The sequence below is a fragment of the Oncorhynchus masou genome, chromosome 7, assembly GCF_036934945.1.
Source record: "Oncorhynchus masou masou isolate Uvic2021 chromosome 7, UVic_Omas_1.1, whole genome shotgun sequence".
Lineage (NCBI taxonomy): Eukaryota > Metazoa > Chordata > Actinopteri > Salmoniformes > Salmonidae > Oncorhynchus > Oncorhynchus masou.
Window position 1 is genome coordinate 14,250,700 of NC_088218.1, and position 19,277 is coordinate 14,269,976.

Here is a 19,277-nt window from a genome sequence, read left to right on the forward strand (position 1 = left end):
GTGGGGTGCTTTTTCTTTAATATTCAAGTTGTGTCTGTATCCATCATCTAAACAGCCATTTAGATTCTCCACAACACAGATAAGAGGACACGTAGCGTTGGCCTCAGAGCCTCAGAGCCTGGGCCCAGTCTGGACTGCAGCAGGCCCACAGCAACCCATTAAAGCCAGTGGAGGGGAAAGCCATTCATCAGACAGATATAGAGGGAGGTGAGGCAGAGGCAGCTTGGATTTGTTCAATGGGGATAAAGGCGTGGTTAGGAGTTAAGGGAGGGAGATTGTGGGTGGGGGGGGACAAGGGGAGAATATTGCTGTGGTTGGTGACAGTCCTGGCTTTCTTTTGAGAGTGTCATGGTCGTACATCATGGACCATACACACACTATAGACCTACACAATGTTGCAGCATGTTGTACTGGAAACCCCTGGTTGTTCTGATTTAAGTTCCTTTAACACTGTCAATTAGTCTAAAGGACCTGAACTGTATGAGCAAATCCTTTTTGGTTTATAGTAGCATAACATTTATAGTCCAAGTTATTGCCCATAAATATCATGGTCCTCACTGCTGAATGGGCTATAAAAAAGTTGTCCCCAACAAAAACAATATCAGCATCAGCAGAACTACCTTGATGCTATTTATCAAACAGGACTGTGTTTCCACAATAATGACAGAGTGCTATGCTATGCATTGTTTAGAAAATACAAATATCCCCCCTGATCATCCATATCTGAAAGAAATATATTTCATTTAATATGTCCCATTCAAAGCAATTTGAAACTGGGAGAGAGGGACATCAAAAACATGAATCACTGAGCCATTTGGAGAAGCTATTCATTTAACCCATAATAGTTGTTTAACTGCCATCCTCTTCACTGATGAGGCTCCTGTTGTGGACGGACAAGACACTGCCTGGTTCTGTCGCAAATGGCTCACTGTTGGCACCCTATTCCCTATATAGTGCACTACATATGGGACCCTATGTGCCCTGGTCAAAAGTAGTGCACTATATAGGGAACAGGGCGCCATTTGGGACAGAATCCCTCAATCAGAAGAGGAAGGCAGCACACTGGGAGAGATTCTAAAAGGAGAAGAGGCTGTCTCCTTAAGATGGAAGGTAGCCTAGCAGTTAAGAGTGCTGGGCCAATAACTGAAAAGTCGCTGATTCAAACCCCCGAGCCGACTAGGGGAGAAATCTATCGATGAGCCCTTGAGCAAGGCACTTAAACCTAATTGCTCCTGTAATTCGCTCTGGATAAGATGGTCTGCTAAATGACAACAATAACAAAGCAACACACAGAATATTGGAATAGACTTCTTTAAATCTTAACTGGTTCCATATATGAGGAGAGGGTGAAATTGGCCATAGTTCTGACCACTGATTGAGATGATATCACCTTTTCTAGGCCTACTATTTGCACAGAGCTTATGTCTTCCGTTCAAACATTCCACAGCCATATAGACTACCAATAGAAATATCCATTATTGAAAAAGAAAAGATTCCAATGCTGCTTTTTCTCGTTGAGTTTGACCCTGCTCTCTTGTGAAGATAGATATGGAACTCAAGTTCAACCATCTTGCTTGCCTCAGTGTTGGGAAACGATACAATGTCGCCACTTAGTGGTCAATTCTTTCTATTTTTCTAGAATTGTGGTGCTTCAAATAAAATATTAATGGCCCCTTTCAATTTCCCCCACAGATATGAACACATTTTTTTCTTAGACTCAGTTCTGAGAAAAGGCATCAGAAAATGAAGGACCTGGGCTATTTAACTAGGCAAGTCAGTTAAGAACAAATGCTTATTTACAATGATGGCCTACACCGGCCAAACCCTGACAACACTAGGCCAATTGTGCGCAGCTCTCCGGGACTCCCAATCAGGGCCGGTAGTGATGCAGCCTGGAATTGAACCAGGGTGTTTGTAGTGACGCCTCAAGCACTGCGATCCAATGCTGCCTTAGACCGCCGTGTCACTCGGGAGTGCCTACTCCATTGTTTAGGGATATGTTTTTCCTCATAAAATATCTTTGTATACAATGTAGGCTACATCTTCAAATAATATTGTTTTAAAGTAATGTTGAGGTCATGGAAAATCATTCCCTGAGCAATAGAGACATTACATATAAATATTCTGCTATTTGCATGTGAAAATGTCATGGGATGTATTTGCTCTATTTAAATTGTTCCGCTCGTTGGGCACAATTTGATTGTGCGCATCTGACAGAGTGTGGATTTAATTGGCATCAATTTATAACGTGTAGGCTACCATCGTTTTGTTTATGTACAAAAATAAATTTCCGACAGAGGGCATTGTAGAGTTTTATCTATGATGTAACAGCACCATCTCCCGTCTCTGTTGTTGTACGCCCCGAAAACACAGCATCAGCACCAGCGCGTCAACACCACCAGCCTGCCTGCTTTCTCTGTGCATACTTAGGTTACCTGCCTCCGTTCCACCATGAGGTTTCCATGACAAAGAAAGCGGCGAGACTAGGCCTCCATTCCTCCTTCTCTGTCTCATTTCGCGCAGTTATGTCTTTGGTTCGCGGCTCCCTCTCGCCATGCCTGCGGACCGCCTGTACCTGCTTTTCTCGCTGGTTGTGATCTCCTGCGGGGATGGTGTCGTGAGGGCGGCGCCTGAGGGTGGTGTCCTCGGCGGCCTAATCACGCTGCTGACTGCGGATGACAATGCCATCGCCACTGTCCCAGGCGGATCCATCACAGGCCAGACGGCCCTTTCTCAGGTTCAGACTCCGTCTGTCCTAACAGCAGGTAGAGGACATGTTTGCGGTATATTTGGGTTGGGCTGCGGGTTTGAGGGCCTGTCCAGCATGTTAAAATGGTGGGGAGGAAATGTTCAGTGTGGAGAGAATAAAATAACGGAACTGATGATAATTTCTCATTGATAATATCATATAGGACGATATAGGATGATGATATTAACCTATATGATATTTTGTGTATTTATCTCACTCAACATAGGCTACAACAATAATACATACAATGATGTTTTAAAACAATGTACACAATGATTGAACCATTATCAGCACACGGGTTTTACCAACTTTGTCATCACGTATTGTAGAGTATCCTACACATTCAATATGAAGTATCTTACTAAGATTTATGACTTTCACTGCAATCTAATAGTCTGTCCCCTCAGATTCCCCTGGCAACTAATCGGATTTAGTGTTATGATTTCATTTGAAGGTTTTCGAGATTAGGGGATTATCAGTATGGCCAGTGTGAAACTGTGCTTGTAATGATCAGGGTTTTAATGCTTTAGTACAGCACACTCACACCATGTCTTTTTCACCATTGCCTTGCTTCAGAAGTCCTTGATTTAATTGACTAAACCTCATCATATTAGTTAGAGTTATTATCATGAGTAGCTATGATCAGATTAGATTAGTAAACAGATTGTAGTCTATAAATAGGCTACATTTCCTCATTGTTGCTGTTGTGAAGCAGTTTTGTCGGGGCAGCCTTGTATGCTAAATAGCGCCTGGCCTATAGCATCAGTGTGTGTGTGCGTGTGTGTGTGTGTGTGTGTGTGTGTGTGTGTGTGTGTGTGTGTGTGTGTGTGTGTGTGTGTGTGTGTGTGTGTGTGTGTGTGTGTGTGTGTGTGTGTGTGTGTGTGTGTGTGTTGTAGGGGAGGGAACGTCGTCTGACACCGCACAAGGCCTCTCACAGATGCTACAGCACTTTGATCTATTTTTCATTACCTCTCACAGATGCTACAGCACTTTGATCTATTTTTCATTACCTCTCACAGATTCAGCTCTCATCACATGTTCATGTGCAGTTAAGGTTCCTGAGATAATTCATAGATCTGCCACTGAATCTGAGGAGAGACTGTTTAAATGGGATCCCTGCATTCACAAAGCCACACACCGGCATACACCTTCAGATAAACCTCCGAAAACACCTTTAAATACACCTCCTTGGTCTTTTAGTGTAGTCTTGTCTCTTTGTATGTGGCTTTGTAAATGATTTGGTTGTGTTCTGCCCTGGTACATTCTATGAACATACATATGTGTTCTGCAATTCTAGTGTAGAAAATCAGCCATACAAACAAAGGTTTAATATTACTTTGTCTTTGCAATACACAAACTGCCTCACTTCCTGTGTTTCACTTCCTGTTTCCTGTGTCTTCCCAGAACCGCCCTTTGCCCTGAGGGTCCTGGTGAAGGATCAGGTGACCCGGCGGCGCCTGGGCGGGGCCCAGGTGGGGGTGTTTGTCAACCACACCCTGAGGAGCCAGGCCCTGACTGGGGAGAAGGGAGAGGTGCTTCTCAGGGTCCCCTACAGCCTGGGACTCAGCCTCACCATTGTAGCTAGCATGGAGGGATACGTCCTCACCCCGTTGCCCTGGAGGACCACCAAGAGACCTAGTGAGTAGCACTGTGACAGTCTGGCCCCACCTGGAGGAGCCCCTGAGAAGCACCCAACCAGCTGACCTATGGGTGTTGCGTGTGGCTAAATTCTAGAGTTTAAACTGGGATAGTTCACCCAAACTACTAAATGATATAGCTGTTTGTTTCCTTTCCTTTAAACGCATTGATTTGACACAATTAGCAAAATAAGGTGTTCGCCTACTGTGTCACATAGCACATTAGCATCAGTGTTTGTTCTTGTTTTTGCGTTGGAGCAAAGCACAATTTAATGCCGTACACTGCATTAATTGTATTGATTTCTTACTCTCAGAAGCAGGATGCACTCACTATGTATAGAACGTGTAGCCAGCGAGTCTGAGGCAAGCGTTTTGTACTGAAATGTAACACCACAATGCCATGTCATATCAAGTGTCAGCTAATTGCAGCTGTATTGAATAAGATGTTAAGAGGACTCTGACCACCATTTAGACATGCTGTATCTGGTAAGAGGAGACTGCTGCTCTTAGGGCTGCTCTCTCTCTCTCTCTCTCTCTCTCTCTCTCTCTCTCTCTCTCTCTCTCTCTCTCTTGAATAAGGCAGAGCAAAGGAGAGAAAGAAAGAGAGAGAACAGAGAAAGATAAAGAGAGAGAGAACAGATCAAGATAAAGAGAGAGGGGGCAAAGACAGAACTGAGAGAGAGGTGGCTGGTGGTACAAGCTATGCTCTGTGTCATCAAAAGCCACCTCCCTTCTCTCTACTCTAACACGCAGGACCATAAAAAGCCCTTTTCAATGTCGCCATCTACTGGTGTCTTTGTAGAAGTACAGGAACATGACACTACAAAGGGACCCTTTTGAAGGTACATCTGAATAGTGTCTAGTGATTTCCTGACTGGAATGTCACCTGACCTGACCTCATGTGTATACAGTATTCTCCTCAGTGACCTTATCGCTGCTCCCTCAAAAGCAAGGCAACATCTGGCTGTTTGACGACTCCGTGCTCATCACTGGGAAGTTACCTGGTATGTGCACACATCTGGAAACTGTCACTTCAACATAACCCTAAATGTGATGCAACATCTTACTCTTTAAACAATTTTAGTCTACTGTGGCAGAAGTGCTTTGGTGGAGGGAATGAACTTCATCTGGTCTTTTTCTTCTTATTTCCACAGACATCTCCTACCAGCCCAGTGTTCAATTCCCCAAGAGTCACCTGATGCTCTCTGACGGCAGTAACACCTCCACAGTGATGGCCTACCTGACCGTGCCACAGCGCCACCTAGGCAAGGACTGTGTCAACTGCACCCCAGGCATCATTCACAACAAGTCAGGTGGGCTCAGCAAATCGAATACATGGAGTGCAGTGCACCAACTAATGGTAATGTGAGGTGGTATTGATACATGGAAGTAAGCATTGAACATTTCCAAGATTGAGGAATACTTCAAGATTCTGAGCTGAAGTAGCCCTCGGAAAACTATTCATTTGCTGAAAACTATTCCTCTTTAATGTTGTAGTGTTTGTAGAGCCTGCATAGTGGTTAGAGTGTTGGATTAGTAACCGGGAGGTTGCAAGTTCAAACCCCGAGCTGACCCTGAATAGGCAGTTAACCCACTGTTCCTAGGCCATAATTGAAAATTAGATTTGGTTCTTAACTGACTTGCCTAGTTAAATAAAGGTAAAATTTAAAAAACAATGTTTTTTCAAAAACGTTGGACATGTTGTAATTCTCTCCCGTGTGTTTGTATGTCACAGGAGGTTGGTGGCAACTTAATTGGGGAGGACGGGCTTGTGGTAATGGCTGGAGCGGAATTAGTGGAATGGTATCAAATACTTCAAACACATAGTTTCCATGGTTTCCAGGTGGTTGATGCCATTCCATTTGCTCCCTTCCAGCCATTATTATGAGCCGTCCTCCCCTCAGCAGCCTCCACTGTTGTATGTGTGTTCAGTGTTCAGGAGTGTTGAGTTGCGGGCGATGGCAGCGGTCAGCACTCTGCTGTACTCTGGTGGTCAGGAGGTCCAGGTGAAAGGCCCCATCCAGATCTCCCTGCCCCTGGCACACACCACCAACCTGAGGCCCTTGGACACCCTCCCTGCCTGGGACTTCAACACCAAGACAGGTGGGGAATATAGCTACTAGAGAAGTTTGTGGTCATACGCACGTCCTTAAAAACATACAGCAGGTGCTGGGTTAATAAAAAATACTTGTAAAGAACAGGAAAGCCTGCACACTGTTTATGCTCCCAATTCACCTCTTTATTGACAATGTTTCGATCCAAACCGGCTCTTCGTCTGGTCAAAACGAAGATGAAGATCCGGTTTGGATCGAAACGTTGTCAATAAAGAGGTGAGAATTGAGAGCATAAACAGTGTCCAGGCCTTCCTGTTCTTTACGAATATAGCTAATAGTGCAACAGAAGGACTAGGACTGGAACTACCTTAGTAACTTGTTCAAAGGCTTTGTTTACAAAATACTTCCTGTGTTCACTTACTTTGTGGAACTGGAAGTATCTGCTTGTGTCTTCCAAGTTTTACTTCATACATTTTCCTCACAATGTTTCGTCCTCCAGGTGCTTGGGAGAACCAGGGTCTGGGGATAGTGAAGATGGTTGGAGATCATCTGGTCTGGACCTACATTGCTTCTCACCTGGGTTACTGGATCGCTGCACCCCTACCCTCCTCCAATGGTATAACGATTGTAACGGTCCAAAATTAACATTTTCATGAATTGAATGTTACGAATGAACTAAATTATGGAGTCTCACTCTCAGTATTGTTTTCAAACATGTCTTACTATCCTGGAGAACATATTGACCACCATCAACATAATATAATCAACTCATCTCTGTCTGTACCTGTCTAGGTTATATGGGCCATGCCAGCTCAATGGAATTCCTCTCCTACCACACCTACCTGCTTGTAGGAATACTGGGTGGGACTCTGGTTATAGTCTTGGGGTTTCTGGCTGTGCTGCTGTGTCAATGTGGGTAAGAGACCAACCTCATTAACTAACGTTACTGATTGTGTGTCAACCGCAGCTGGAAATATCACAGATGGAGGTGTGTGGGGCGAAGGGTGTTGTACAAAAAGTTTACAGTAAGTTATATCATTTAAAACATTTGAATGGCCAGGATTGTTCTACTAATTGTTGACACAAATGCTGATTAGATTATATGAAGTAAAACACATAACAAAGACCCCAAAAGACCCACTGGATATTGACTACCTTCTCTGCTTCTCAATCAACCTGCTGTGTTGACTGTCATCTGCAGAGGTTCAGGCTCCTCTCGTGGGCCGAGGAGGAGAGCACGGTTCTCGAAGCGGTCCGCTCTGAAGAAGGACCAGACCACCTCCACCCACATGGAGGAAGGGCATGCCATGATGTCCTTCCACCCCGGAGACAGAGCCCACGGCCTGGCCTCGCGCAGCGTCCAGTGTGACCCCTCCACCCCCATGCACAACAAAGCCAACTACAACATCTATGTGGAAGACCCCGGGCGTGGGTCCGCCCTCCTGTATGAAAATGTGGGGAGCGGGGCCAAGGGACCCCAGGCATCACACCACTACATCAACAGTGAGGAGGTGGCCAGGCTGAGGGAGAGGTCCAGAGAGGAGCGGAACAGAGCCCACCTGGGTGGAGGTGCTCAGCTGCTCCACCTTTACAACCAGCCTGTGGCCATCCTCCAGGCCCCGGAGCGCTTCAGCAGCCAAGGCGGGGAGCAGCAAGGATCAGGCTGCAAGTCGGCCACCTTCCCCCGTAACGGAGGAGCCTATGACACCCACTCCCACTCTGAGCAAGGCGGTCATGACAGCTACACCCAGACCCTCCCTAAGAACCCCCACCATGCCCAGGGAGCCAACCCCCAGCAGGGCGGCCAAGACCAGCCCCAGGCCCTGGAGACCACTCCCCAAGGCCCAGCCTCTAATCCTGGGGCTTGGGGCCGTTACAGCAGCCTCCCGGAGTCCTCCGTTTCCGTCCCCGGTACTCTGAACGAGGCGGCCGGAATGAGGGCATTCAGCAGTGGGATGGGGGGCCCCAGTGAACTCCAGGGGATATCAGAGCGTACACTCCTGGAGCTGACCCGAGGCAAGGCCTCGTCGCCTCACCCCAGGGCCTGGTTCGTCTCCCTGGATGGGAAACCAGCCGCCTCGGTCCGCCACTCCATCATAGAGCTCCAGGGACGCCACCCACGGCCCCCCAGCAGCAACGACACCAGTCTGGACTCTGGCGTGGACATGAATGAGCCCCAGCAGAGTGTGAGGGAGGCGGAGCGAGAGAGGCCTTCCATCCGGGGCTCGTTCCCCCACCACAGCAGAGGGCGCTACAGCGAGGAGCAGGACCTGAGCAGCAGTGAGAGCGGCACCACCGCCACCTGCACCCCTGAAGACCCCTACCTGAGGAACATTCTGGACGGGAGCAGCGGGGCCATTCCCAATATCCCGGAGGAGCGGGACGGGATGGACACGTCCAGTGCACAGGAGGACAGTGAGTCGAGGGGGACACCGCCCCCACGCAGGCTGAGGAAGGTGAGGGAGAAGGGGAGGGCCGAGAAGAGAAGCGCCAGGCACCATGTCAGAGAAGAGAGGCCTCTGGTCAAACGGAGCTAAGGCACTGCTCACCAGAGATGGACTGGGATGAGACTTATTTCAATACCAGTCAATTCTGGAAGTGTATTGACATTATTGGCATTCAGTAGTTAATGGGCATGTTTCATGTCCAGTTGCATGGTCAGTGCTTTTTCCTGAATTGGCTGTGGTGGTTACAGAAATGTTGAATCTGTCAAGAAGGGATTGAGTTTATTGTTTATTGTTTTCCTATAGGGGTCGTATGTTGACGTACAGCTGAGACAGCGTATGGCGATGTTAAAGCGTTTTCTGTGGTTTGATGGATGTGTAGGCTCCAGTCCTTCTAAAGGGAATAGTTAGATAGATGCTAGTGGACACAGCAGTAGTATGGCTTCAGATCATCTCATTCCTGGCATCTGTGTCAAAGAAGATGCGTTCTGAACACTGCCTGCGATGAGGAATTAGAGATACTGTATAGAGAGATAATGAAGGGTAATTAGAGAGGATAGAGGGCTGTATTGGGATCTGGCAGCAGAGACGGACAGGGATACAGTCCTCCTGTACAGAACACTGACACTTACCCACTGTGATTGCCTGCCTTTACAGGAAATCGATATTAACACCATTGCCTGCTCTGCTCACAGCGTTTAAGACTGGCTGTACCCAGCCATCTGTCTATCGCTCTGTTTGTAAACTAGACACTGATACACAGCTGTCCCTTTTAGAGGTCTTCTTTACACCTCTATTAAGGGGGAAATACCATTATTTCTTTGAGAATGCATGAAAGGTATAAAGTCAAATGTTGTGTATGAAAAGAGGAAAGTGTGTGTATTTGACTTGTAGTGTGAAGACAATGGAAAGGATTCTCTTCTTAGGGACATTAAGTCTGAGGGATACTAATCCAGTCATGTGTTACTTTAACGTATTCATCTTCAAATAGTTACTGTTGATGTTCAATGATTCCTGTTCCACGAGCAGATCTTACACAACACATCGCTGTCCTTACATACAGATGGAGTATGGGGAGGTGGTCAGTTTAAGCTTTCATTGTTCAGTCTTAAAAGCACAGAAGACTTTCATTTGCCTGTTTGTGATGCTTTGGAGCACAATTGGGAATGATACACATAATATAATTTGATTGGTTAGAACCCACTGCAATGAGAACGTAATAAGACAAACATAAAACACTCAAATAAAGGAAAGCACTCAAAAAAAATGGTTTGTTGTTGTAAAAAGTGAGGTGGTATTTCAAATGAACACAAACCATATTACTGTGATGGACTGATATATTTGGAGAAGCACACAATCTCCTCCTGAAAATGATGTGACCAGCGATATCAGTCGTCCTGCTGCTAAATTTGAAACGACATTCATATTTTGCCCATATTTAGTCTTCCTCGTGGTGTGACATCACACACGCCAGTCCTTCAGTGTGTATGAGGATAAATACTGTACATGAATAGCTTTATTTGGTATGTACATACTCAAGCATATGATCTAGTATGTGTGATCGTGTATTTTTATGTATGTATGCATACATCGTCCTATCATTTCTCCACAACTGTGAAGACAAATGTTCTGAGAGAATGAGAATGCTTCTCAGAGTGAAGAAAGATGTTTTTGAGCCATCATCACTATTCATAAACCCAAGCTTTAGTGTATGTGCTTTCCTTCGGAGGTTTGTTACATTATTGTATGTTAGCTTTGGTGCGACGAATAGGTTCAAATGTGATCCGGGGTGTAAAAAGCTTGACGACGTAGCAACTTGTACCTTCTAAATGTAGCAGTGCAAGTTATACACCTGACGAATGCAGCGATGATTTATGAAGCTTAAAATGATTGAAGGCTGAACATGTTGTTGTTGTTGTCGCCACTGATGAAGGTTATGAAAAACAAGATGTTTCAACTGTTGGAGAATTGTATAAAGTATAGTATGTAATAATATTTCTCAGAGACAAAACAGACCCCACTGGCCCATCCTTTTCAAAGTGGCCTTCACTGAATGTATTTCCTTGTATTTATTTCATTGTAATGTCGTGTATTTCTACTGTCCGTATTCATTTAACATTAACTGGCATTCAGGCTTTTGAAACGGGCATTTCTTGTGTTGATTACGTCAGTATATTACAGTAGTGTGATTAGTCTGCCTTTTTGTGCACTTATCAATGCCTAAGTAATAAACTCACTTGATACCAAGATGATGCATGTCTAAGATTTATTTAATAATAAATGTCAACGGAATGAAGTCAGAATAACTATAAAAATTAGCATTGACAACAATTGCATAAACAGCTTTATAATGAAGACCGCACAGGGTCTGTGCATAAAATAACAAAGTAGATGTTGTTGTATTTACAGTTTGGGTCATTTGCACACTTTGTCCATTCCAGCATGACTATCTAGTGATCAACTACAGCCTAGTAGTGGCCCTTAGATTCCCTAGGCTCCCCAGTCATGGACACCAGCTCAGAGGTCCCAAGCTCCTCCCCCTCTCCCAGTGGGACACACCGCCCCAGCAGCCTCCTCAGAGCCAGACGGAACTCCCTCGACGCAAAGTAGTACACAAACGGGTCAAAGCAGCAGTTGAGGCTGTTGATGCTCAGCGCTAGTTTATAGTATCTGTACAGGCTCTTGCCCTGGGTGTGGAAGACTATGTGCAGGCCATGAAGGGTGATGGTTGGTAGGTAACACACCACAAAGCACAGGGTTGCTAAGGCGACTGTGGTCTGAGCCCGTCGCCTTGACAACACTTCCCTCTTACCGTCACTGCCTTCAGCTGCCGTCGGCAACGACCTGTGCAGGCCTCTGGCCACGGCAACGTAACAGCTGACCAGGACGGCTAACGGCAACACGTAGAACATCAGCAGAACCACTAGGAAGTAGAGATAGGCTACTGATTCGTGAATGAACAGTTTACGTGGAAGCACGTCGAAGCAGGTCGTGATGTTTAGCTCGACGACCCGGAGGGTGAGGTCACGGAGGAGCAAGGGTGTCTGAGTAATCAGAACAAATGCCCAGATGAGGACGCAGGTGATGGCGGCTCTCCGGGCGGTGCGCCAGTGTTTGGTGCGTAGCGGGCGTACGACACCGCAGTAGCGCTCAAGCGCGATGGCACAGGTGGTGAGGACAGAACAATGCATGTTGCAGTTGAGGGCTGTGGTGGTGAGGCCACAGAGGGCAGCGCCCCACGGCCAGTCATTACCCCACAGGTGGTACAACACCTGAGAGAAAAGAGAGAGAGAGGGAGGGAGAGACGGGCTTAGTGGTCATCAAATATTAGCTATGTCCAACTAGAAGGGAAACGTTTCTGTAGAAACTTAGTAACATGTGACAGCAATAACAGTGCAGATTAGTTGTAACCGGTGCCAGTGTGTCAGAGACAACCTTGTACATGGCACTTATGAATGCATTGTTTGTTGCCTGTAGTGGCAGTGACTCACCTGTAGGGGCAGGAAGGCGCTGTAGAGCAGGTCTGCCAGCGACAGGTTGATGGCAAACACAGACGTGGGAGTGTGGCGTTTGTAATGGACGTTCAGCAGCGCTACCAGAGACAGCAGGTTGCAGGGGGTACTGCACACAAACACAGACAGGTAAATAACAGGCACAGCCACGGTCATCACAGGACTGACCAGCATCTCCAGGGTGGCATTGTTGACCCCTCTGGCCACCTCTACTGAGATGTTCATTGTGACTGACCACAACAGTAACTTGACCACAGCAACAGGGGGAGTTGACCAGGGTGACCGGTCCTGTCACTTAGGTTGGTGTACAAGCATCACTGGGAATGATAAGGGAAGAAAAGAGAGTGTTATAAATTTCATTTGAATACACCAAAACCACACTATGTTGGAGGAAGTGAAAGATATTGGTTAGGCAACAAGAGAGTAGTGTTGTTGAATGCAGAAACAGTGTGATGCTAATTCATCCATGTGAAAGACGAACAATGTTTTCCCCTCACACTATACTAACGTTACACTAGTTTCACTATTCACACTGTGACTAGAACTGGAGAAAGCCCCTTATGTTCCCTTAAGGGGTGAAGTTATTGTAATGCTCACATGGGTCTTTCCATCATGCCTATTTCACATCTGTGTATGTGGAAATACAAATTGGAACAGGAAATGTACTGTCATAAACAGCTTGAGGTGAAGTTAGTTACTTTTTCCTATTGACATATTATTTCTATTTTACATGTATTCTACATGCTATTGACCTATTGCTCTCATAGAGAGTTTCCAAAACTCGGTCCAGGGGGCCGTGTAGTTTTTGCACTACACAGCTGATTCAAATAATCAAAGCTTGATGATTAATTGGTTATTTGAATCAGCTGTGTAGTGCTAGGCAAAAAAATAAATGTGCACCCAGGGGGCCAGGAACAAGTTTGGGAAACACTAATCGAGTACAGGGGCTCTCCAACCCTGTTCTTGGAGAACAACCCTCGAAAGGTTTTCACTCCAACCCCATTTGTAGCTAAACTGATTTAATTAATCAACTAGCTAATAATTATAATCAGGTGCGCTAGAGGTTAGATTGAAAACCTACAACACGGTAGCTCTCCAGGAACAGGGTTGGAGTGAAAACCTACAAGACGGTAGCTCTCCAGGAACATTGTTGGAGTGAAAACCTACAACACGGTAGCTCTCCGGGAACAGGGTTGGAGTGAAAACCTACAACACGGTAGCTCTCCAGGAACATTGTTGGAGTGAAAACCTACAACACGGTAGCTCTCCAGGAACAGGGTTGGAGTGAAAACCTACAAGACGGTAGCTCTCCAAGAACAGGGTTGGAGTGAAAACCTACAACACGGTAGCTCTCCAGGAACATTGTTGGAGTGAAAACCTACAACACGGTAGCTCTCCAGGAACAGGGTTGGAGTGAAAACCTACAACACGGTAGCTCTCCAGGAACATTGTTGGAGAGATCATATCTACAGTACCAGTCAAAGGTTTGGACACACCTACTCATTCAAGGGATTTTCTTCATTTTTACAATTTTCTACATTGTAGAATAATAGTGAAGACATCAAAAATATTAAATAACAGATATGGAATCATGTAGTAACCAGAAAAGTGTGAAAGAAATCAAAATATTTTATATTTGAGATTCTTCAAAGTAGCCACCCTTTGCCTTGATGACAGCTTTGCACACTCTTGGCATTCTCTCAGCCAGCATCATGAAGTAGTCACCTGGAATACATTTCAATTAACTGGTGTGCCTTGTTAAATGTTAATTTGTGGAATTTCTTTCCTTCATGCGTTTGAGCCAATCAGTTGTGGTATACAGAAGAAAGCCCTGTTTTGGTAAAAGACCAAGTCCATATTATGGCAAGAACAGCTCAAATAAGCAAAGAGAAATGACAGTCCATCATTACTTTAAGACATGAAGGTCAGCCAATACGGAACATTTGAAGAAAATTTCTTAGTGCAGTCGCAAAAACCATCAAGCGCTATGATGACACTGGCTCTCATGAGAACCGCCACAGCAAAGGAAGACCCAGAGTTACCTCTGCTGCAGAGGACAAGTTCATTGGCGTTATCTGCACCTCAGATTGCAGCCCAAATAAATGCTTCAGAGTTCAAGTAAAATCATCTAAATCAAATTAAATCAATGTTTTTGTGTTATATGCACAGGGTGCAGTGTTTCACTTCATCTGCAATAACATCTGCTAAACACCTGTATGTGTGTTTAGAGAGAGAATGCCAACAGTGTGCAAAGCTGTCACGGCAAAGGGTGGCTACTTTGAACAGTCAAACAAATAAAAATGTATTTTATATTTGAAACACTTTTTTTGGTTACTAAATGATTCCATATGTGCTATTTCATAGTTTTGATGTCTTCACTATTATTCTACAATGTAGAAAATAGCAAAACATTAAAAGGAAACTTGAATGAGTAGGTGTGTCTAAACTTTTGACTGGTACTGTAGTGGTTTACTTTCTAGCACTTTTTTTTTTACTGTTGAAGATTGCTGATAAGAATTTGCACCATTTACGCTGCACCCTGTGCATATGTCAAAAAAAAGTTGATTTGATTCAAGTCGATGTAGAGCTGTGAAACAGCATTGTGAAGTTTATGAATTATTTAAAAAATCTCCCAGGCTATGTATGCGGTCATTGAGATGAAACCTCACTCTGATTTCAATAGCTAGGTTTCCATCCAATTGGCAACAGATTTTCATACTAGTATTCTAAAACCCTAATAAAGAAAATATGCGCGTTTCCACCAAAGGGACTTCTTGGCGGATATAAATCAGTGCGTGGTGACGTAGGGTGAGCTAGCGTTTGAAATAAATCGTAAAAGCACCATGATACACTGTGTCCAGAGTTTTAAAGGTACTTGTTGAGGCCAGTATATAGACAATATTACCATAACCCAGCACCGATTTTTTTTTTAAAGTGCTTTGAACATAATCCTTTCTGCCGTTTGACAAATAAAAATAATGTAGATATTTTTTGTCCATAATCTCACCATGTAGGCTATACATGCGCTCTAGACAACACCGCTATCTGCGCACTGCTTGCTGTTGGATAAAGAGCATGTGACAACCAGAGCGGACACACTCGCTATATAAGTCAATTATTTTGTGTGAGAAACCCACCAGTAGAGTTAAAAATGTGATGAACCCTATTGCTCTTGTATTTTTTATTCGGTTCATGGGAATTTAACTGCAAATAATATTTTTATGTGGACCACGTCATAGCGCACAGCCTTTTATCTGCAACAAGTCAATTTGATGGAAACATCTACGGGAAACTGCGCATATAGTATTTATGCGCAGTTTCGAATATTGTCACCCATGGGATGGAAAACTAGCTAGTGTCAGTGATTTAACAACTATAGAAATAAAACTGTGACCAATAATTAAACATAACACTTACAACTAACATATCCATGGAAGAACATTGATTTGTCAAATCTAAACTGATTAATAAAATGTATTGTTGGTGACTTACCTTTATGCACATGTGATGCACACTGTCAGTGCTGCTACATTCAAGTGTGTAATCTGCAATTTCACACAGGAAATGTGGTAGAAATGATTTGTTCTGTGTCTTGCCCAATGAAGTTGGTTCGCTCTCCCTCACCACTAAGGAACCGAACATGTGCCTGTAGTGTATCAGGTTGCATGCTGTTGACACGTGGTGAAAAAGTACTATCTGTGTCACTGCAAAGGAAAATACTGTAGCTGAACACTACAATTGGTGGTGACAGAAAGAAAACCAGCTACCATTTACTCCCTGTTCTTAAGAAATAAACATCCAGTCACATGACTGGGCTGTTTCCTCTCATATCACCAATATAGTACTGTTTTATATAAAATATATACTGAACAAAAATATATTTGCAATATGCAACAATTTCAAAGATTTTACTGAGTTACAGTTCATATAAGAATCAGTATATTGATATATATTCATTAGGCCCTAATCTATGGATTTCACATGACTGGGAAGGGGCACAGCCATGGGTGGTCCTGGGAGGGCATAGGCCCACCCACTTGGCAGCCAGGCCAACTCACTGCGGAACCAAGCTGAAGCCAATTAGAATGAGTTGTTCCCGACAAAAGGGCTTTATTACAGACAGAAATATTCCTCAGAAATAGTTACTAACAGGGATGTAAACAAATTTGTCCACAACATCTGAGAGAAATAACAATTTTGTGCATATGGAACATTTCTGCTATTTTTTTTAAATTTCAGTTCATGAAACATGGGACCAACACTTTACATGTGGCATTTATTTTTGTTCAGTGTATGAAATACAAGAATGGGTTGTGAGACACTGCTGTGGCCTACTCACAACAAAAAACCTGTTAGTTCAAGAAACCACAGTGGAGAGGTAAGGAACAGCCCCAAACACACACACACACACCTGCAGGACAGGAAACAAACTGTTTCACACCTCCTGTGCTGCAGGTGTGGGTGTGTGTCAAGACTTCTATAACAGAGGAAGTCGTCTCAATTGGACCTAAACTTCATGTATTATTTTTATTGTATTGTTTTCAAAGAGACAAACACATCCCATGTAATAACGACAATAAAAAGGCAGGTAAAAAACACACAAAAAACATGTTTTTGTCAGTTGATAGTTTCATTGTGTAGCATTATGAGTCATCAACAGCTGTCATGTACATATTAATGCTGTTTTTCGAGTTCACAAAGTACATATTCTACATTTGAGTCCATCAGCTCCAGTATATCAGGAAAAGTCTACAGAATGACAAAGTACCTCATTCTTCATCACTGTGTGTACAGAGGAAGTAAATACATGCTTCACTGAGAATCTACACCTCTGTGACAGTGGAATCTACTGTACCTAGGGTTACTAGCCTAGTAGATGCACAATGCAAAGAGATTCTGGAACTTAGATAATGTAGGCCTGGAGTCCCTTCTCCTGATTACGAAGGTACAGTATGTGCTAGCAACCATTAACCAATCACTCTTCTCCATTGCTGCCCTCCCCCTCCTCCCCCTCCCCGCTTCGGGCATTGCAGCGGTTGCCATGACGTTTTATGCCCCACACCACGTCAGAGCTGAAGGGGCAGAAGAGGCAGCGGTACATGCCCCGTCTGTGGTTGTGGTAGATATGGTTGAGTAGCAAATACTCTAGTATGAAGGCCTTGCTACACTCTTTACAGCAGTAAGGTTTGGGCACGTCGTGCTTGTAGCTCACGTGGTAGATAGCATGGCCCTTCATCTTGGAGCGCTTGCCGCACAGGCGACAGTTGTAGCGACCCCCCTGGCGCTGGATATATTTGGTCAGGAAGGCCTCTTCCTGCTTTTTGTGTTTGTCACTTTTTTTGTTGTTGTTGGTCTGTAGCTCCTCTTCCTCTTCATCATGATCATCTTCCTCACTGCCTGCCGTAGAGCTTCTTTTTCGTTTCATGGGGCTGCCGGCTGAGCGGGAGTCCTCTTCATTGTCCTCGCCTCCCTCCATCTCCTCTTGTCCTCTTTTCCTACCTTCCTCCTCTTGCTTCACTCCTCCTTTGTCCTCATCATCCTCTTCTGCCTTGGGCTCACTGGGAGGATGACTACTGTCTTTTGACAGCACGTTTACACTGATACCTTCCTGTTCTTCTCCCCCTCCCCCCTATGCTCATCCCCTTCTCCCTCCTCACCCTGGCCCTTCCCAGAGAGGCAGTGGCAGGTGAGCAGGTGGTCGTAGAGGCGAGGGAACTCCCTGGCCGTGTGGAAACACAAGCTGCAGTGGAACAGCCGTGCCGTGCGCTGGTAGAAGATGGCGTTGCCCAGGCGACCCACAGGCGTGTCATCCAGGCGGCTTGGATGGATCTTAGCGATGTGGATGAGGTAGCTGCAGTGGCTCTTACACTGGAGCAGACAGTGGGGACACTGGAGGTGCTGGAGATAGCTGTCCGACTCCCGGTCTCTGTCCCGCCCCTGGCCGCCAGAGGAGGAAGACTGCCTCTTGAGTTCCATAACAGCTCCCTGTGACTCCTTAATGTCCACAACGGCTTCTTTTGACTCTGACTCATTAACTTCAATCATGACTGGCATGGACTCCTTCACGTCCATGGCGGCTGAAATTGACTCCTTAACGTCCATTGTGGCTTCCGTTGACTTCTTAAAACCCGTCATGGCTGTATCTGACTCCTTAACCTCCACCACGGCTTCCATTGACTGGAGCTCACTGGACACAGAGGGGAGTGAACAACTTTCCGTTTTAATTATTGATTGTTGTTTATTTGAATAAGACTGATTGTATGTAGTACAGAAGTGTTGTTGGTGATACATTAGTAATGACAACGTAACTTAACAGTTGTCCAAATGCATACACATTTACAAGCTAGCATTGTAGCACATCTGTACATCGGGAAAGCTATATCACTAACAACGCTGAGTGTGCAGGTCTCAACATTTGACACTAGTTTAATCTAGATTCACATCCGACATTGTAGAGGCATAATTCCAGCCATGTTCACAGAATGAAAGTATGCTAGTTCATTCCCAAATAGATTTAGCCGAACTCAAGCTAGCTTACTGTGTAAACAATAGCACACAGTTCGTTCGAAAATGTACATTTTAACTCACCTATCAATTCTCAAAAAGCCAATGAAACACACATTCCATATTTCCGTGACTATATAGATTATGCCTGATTGTTGTTCGTTTAATTTGATGAAATAGCAAATATCTGCTATAATGTAACAGTTTTTCCTCGAGAGCCTTTCCTTGGTTTATCAGAAGTGACGCTCAGTACGTGACGTAGCTTCCATCATTAACTCTCTACTCACCGTTTCGGCTCCCTGCTGTTCTGGATAACAGAATAATCCACGCGTGGTCTATCCTGAACTTCTTGGTTCGGTCTGTGTTGCTTCTTCTCG

At 44.8% G+C, this 19,277-nt stretch overlaps 2 protein-coding genes across 3 annotated transcripts; one reads left to right on the plus strand and one right to left on the minus strand.

The window, feature by feature from the left end:
• The first annotated feature begins 2,368 nt into the window (after positions 1-2,368).
• On the plus strand, positions 2,369-11,131 carry LOC135543327 (protein FAM171B-like). Of its 2 annotated transcripts, XM_064970503.1 has the most exons (8): positions 2,369-2,765; positions 4,154-4,387; positions 5,298-5,390; positions 5,541-5,699; positions 6,319-6,489; positions 6,940-7,056; positions 7,233-7,356; positions 7,642-11,131. In XM_064970503.1, exons 1-8 carry the CDS (start codon positions 2,555-2,557, stop codon positions 8,975-8,977), a joined length of 2,445 nt encoding a protein of 814 aa, XP_064826575.1. In that variant the 5' UTR covers positions 2,369-2,554; the 3' UTR covers positions 8,978-11,131. The 2 variants fall into 2 exon arrangements, with proteins under 2 accessions (XP_064826575.1, XP_064826576.1); XM_064970504.1 differs by lacking the exons at positions 2,369-2,765; positions 4,154-4,387 and adding an exon at positions 5,092-5,228.
• A 1-nt stretch (position 11,132) lies between these two features.
• Positions 11,133-16,124, minus strand: LOC135543328 (P2Y purinoceptor 8-like). The gene is made up of 3 exons (XM_064970505.1): positions 15,889-16,124; positions 12,376-12,713; positions 11,133-12,156 (listed from the first exon to the last, which is right to left on the minus strand). The coding sequence occupies exons 2-3, from the start codon at positions 12,619-12,621 to the stop codon at positions 11,353-11,355; spliced, it is 1,050 nt and encodes a 349-aa protein (XP_064826577.1). The 5' UTR covers positions 12,622-12,713; positions 15,889-16,124; the 3' UTR covers positions 11,133-11,352.
• Positions 16,125-19,277: the final 3,153 nt, after the last annotated feature.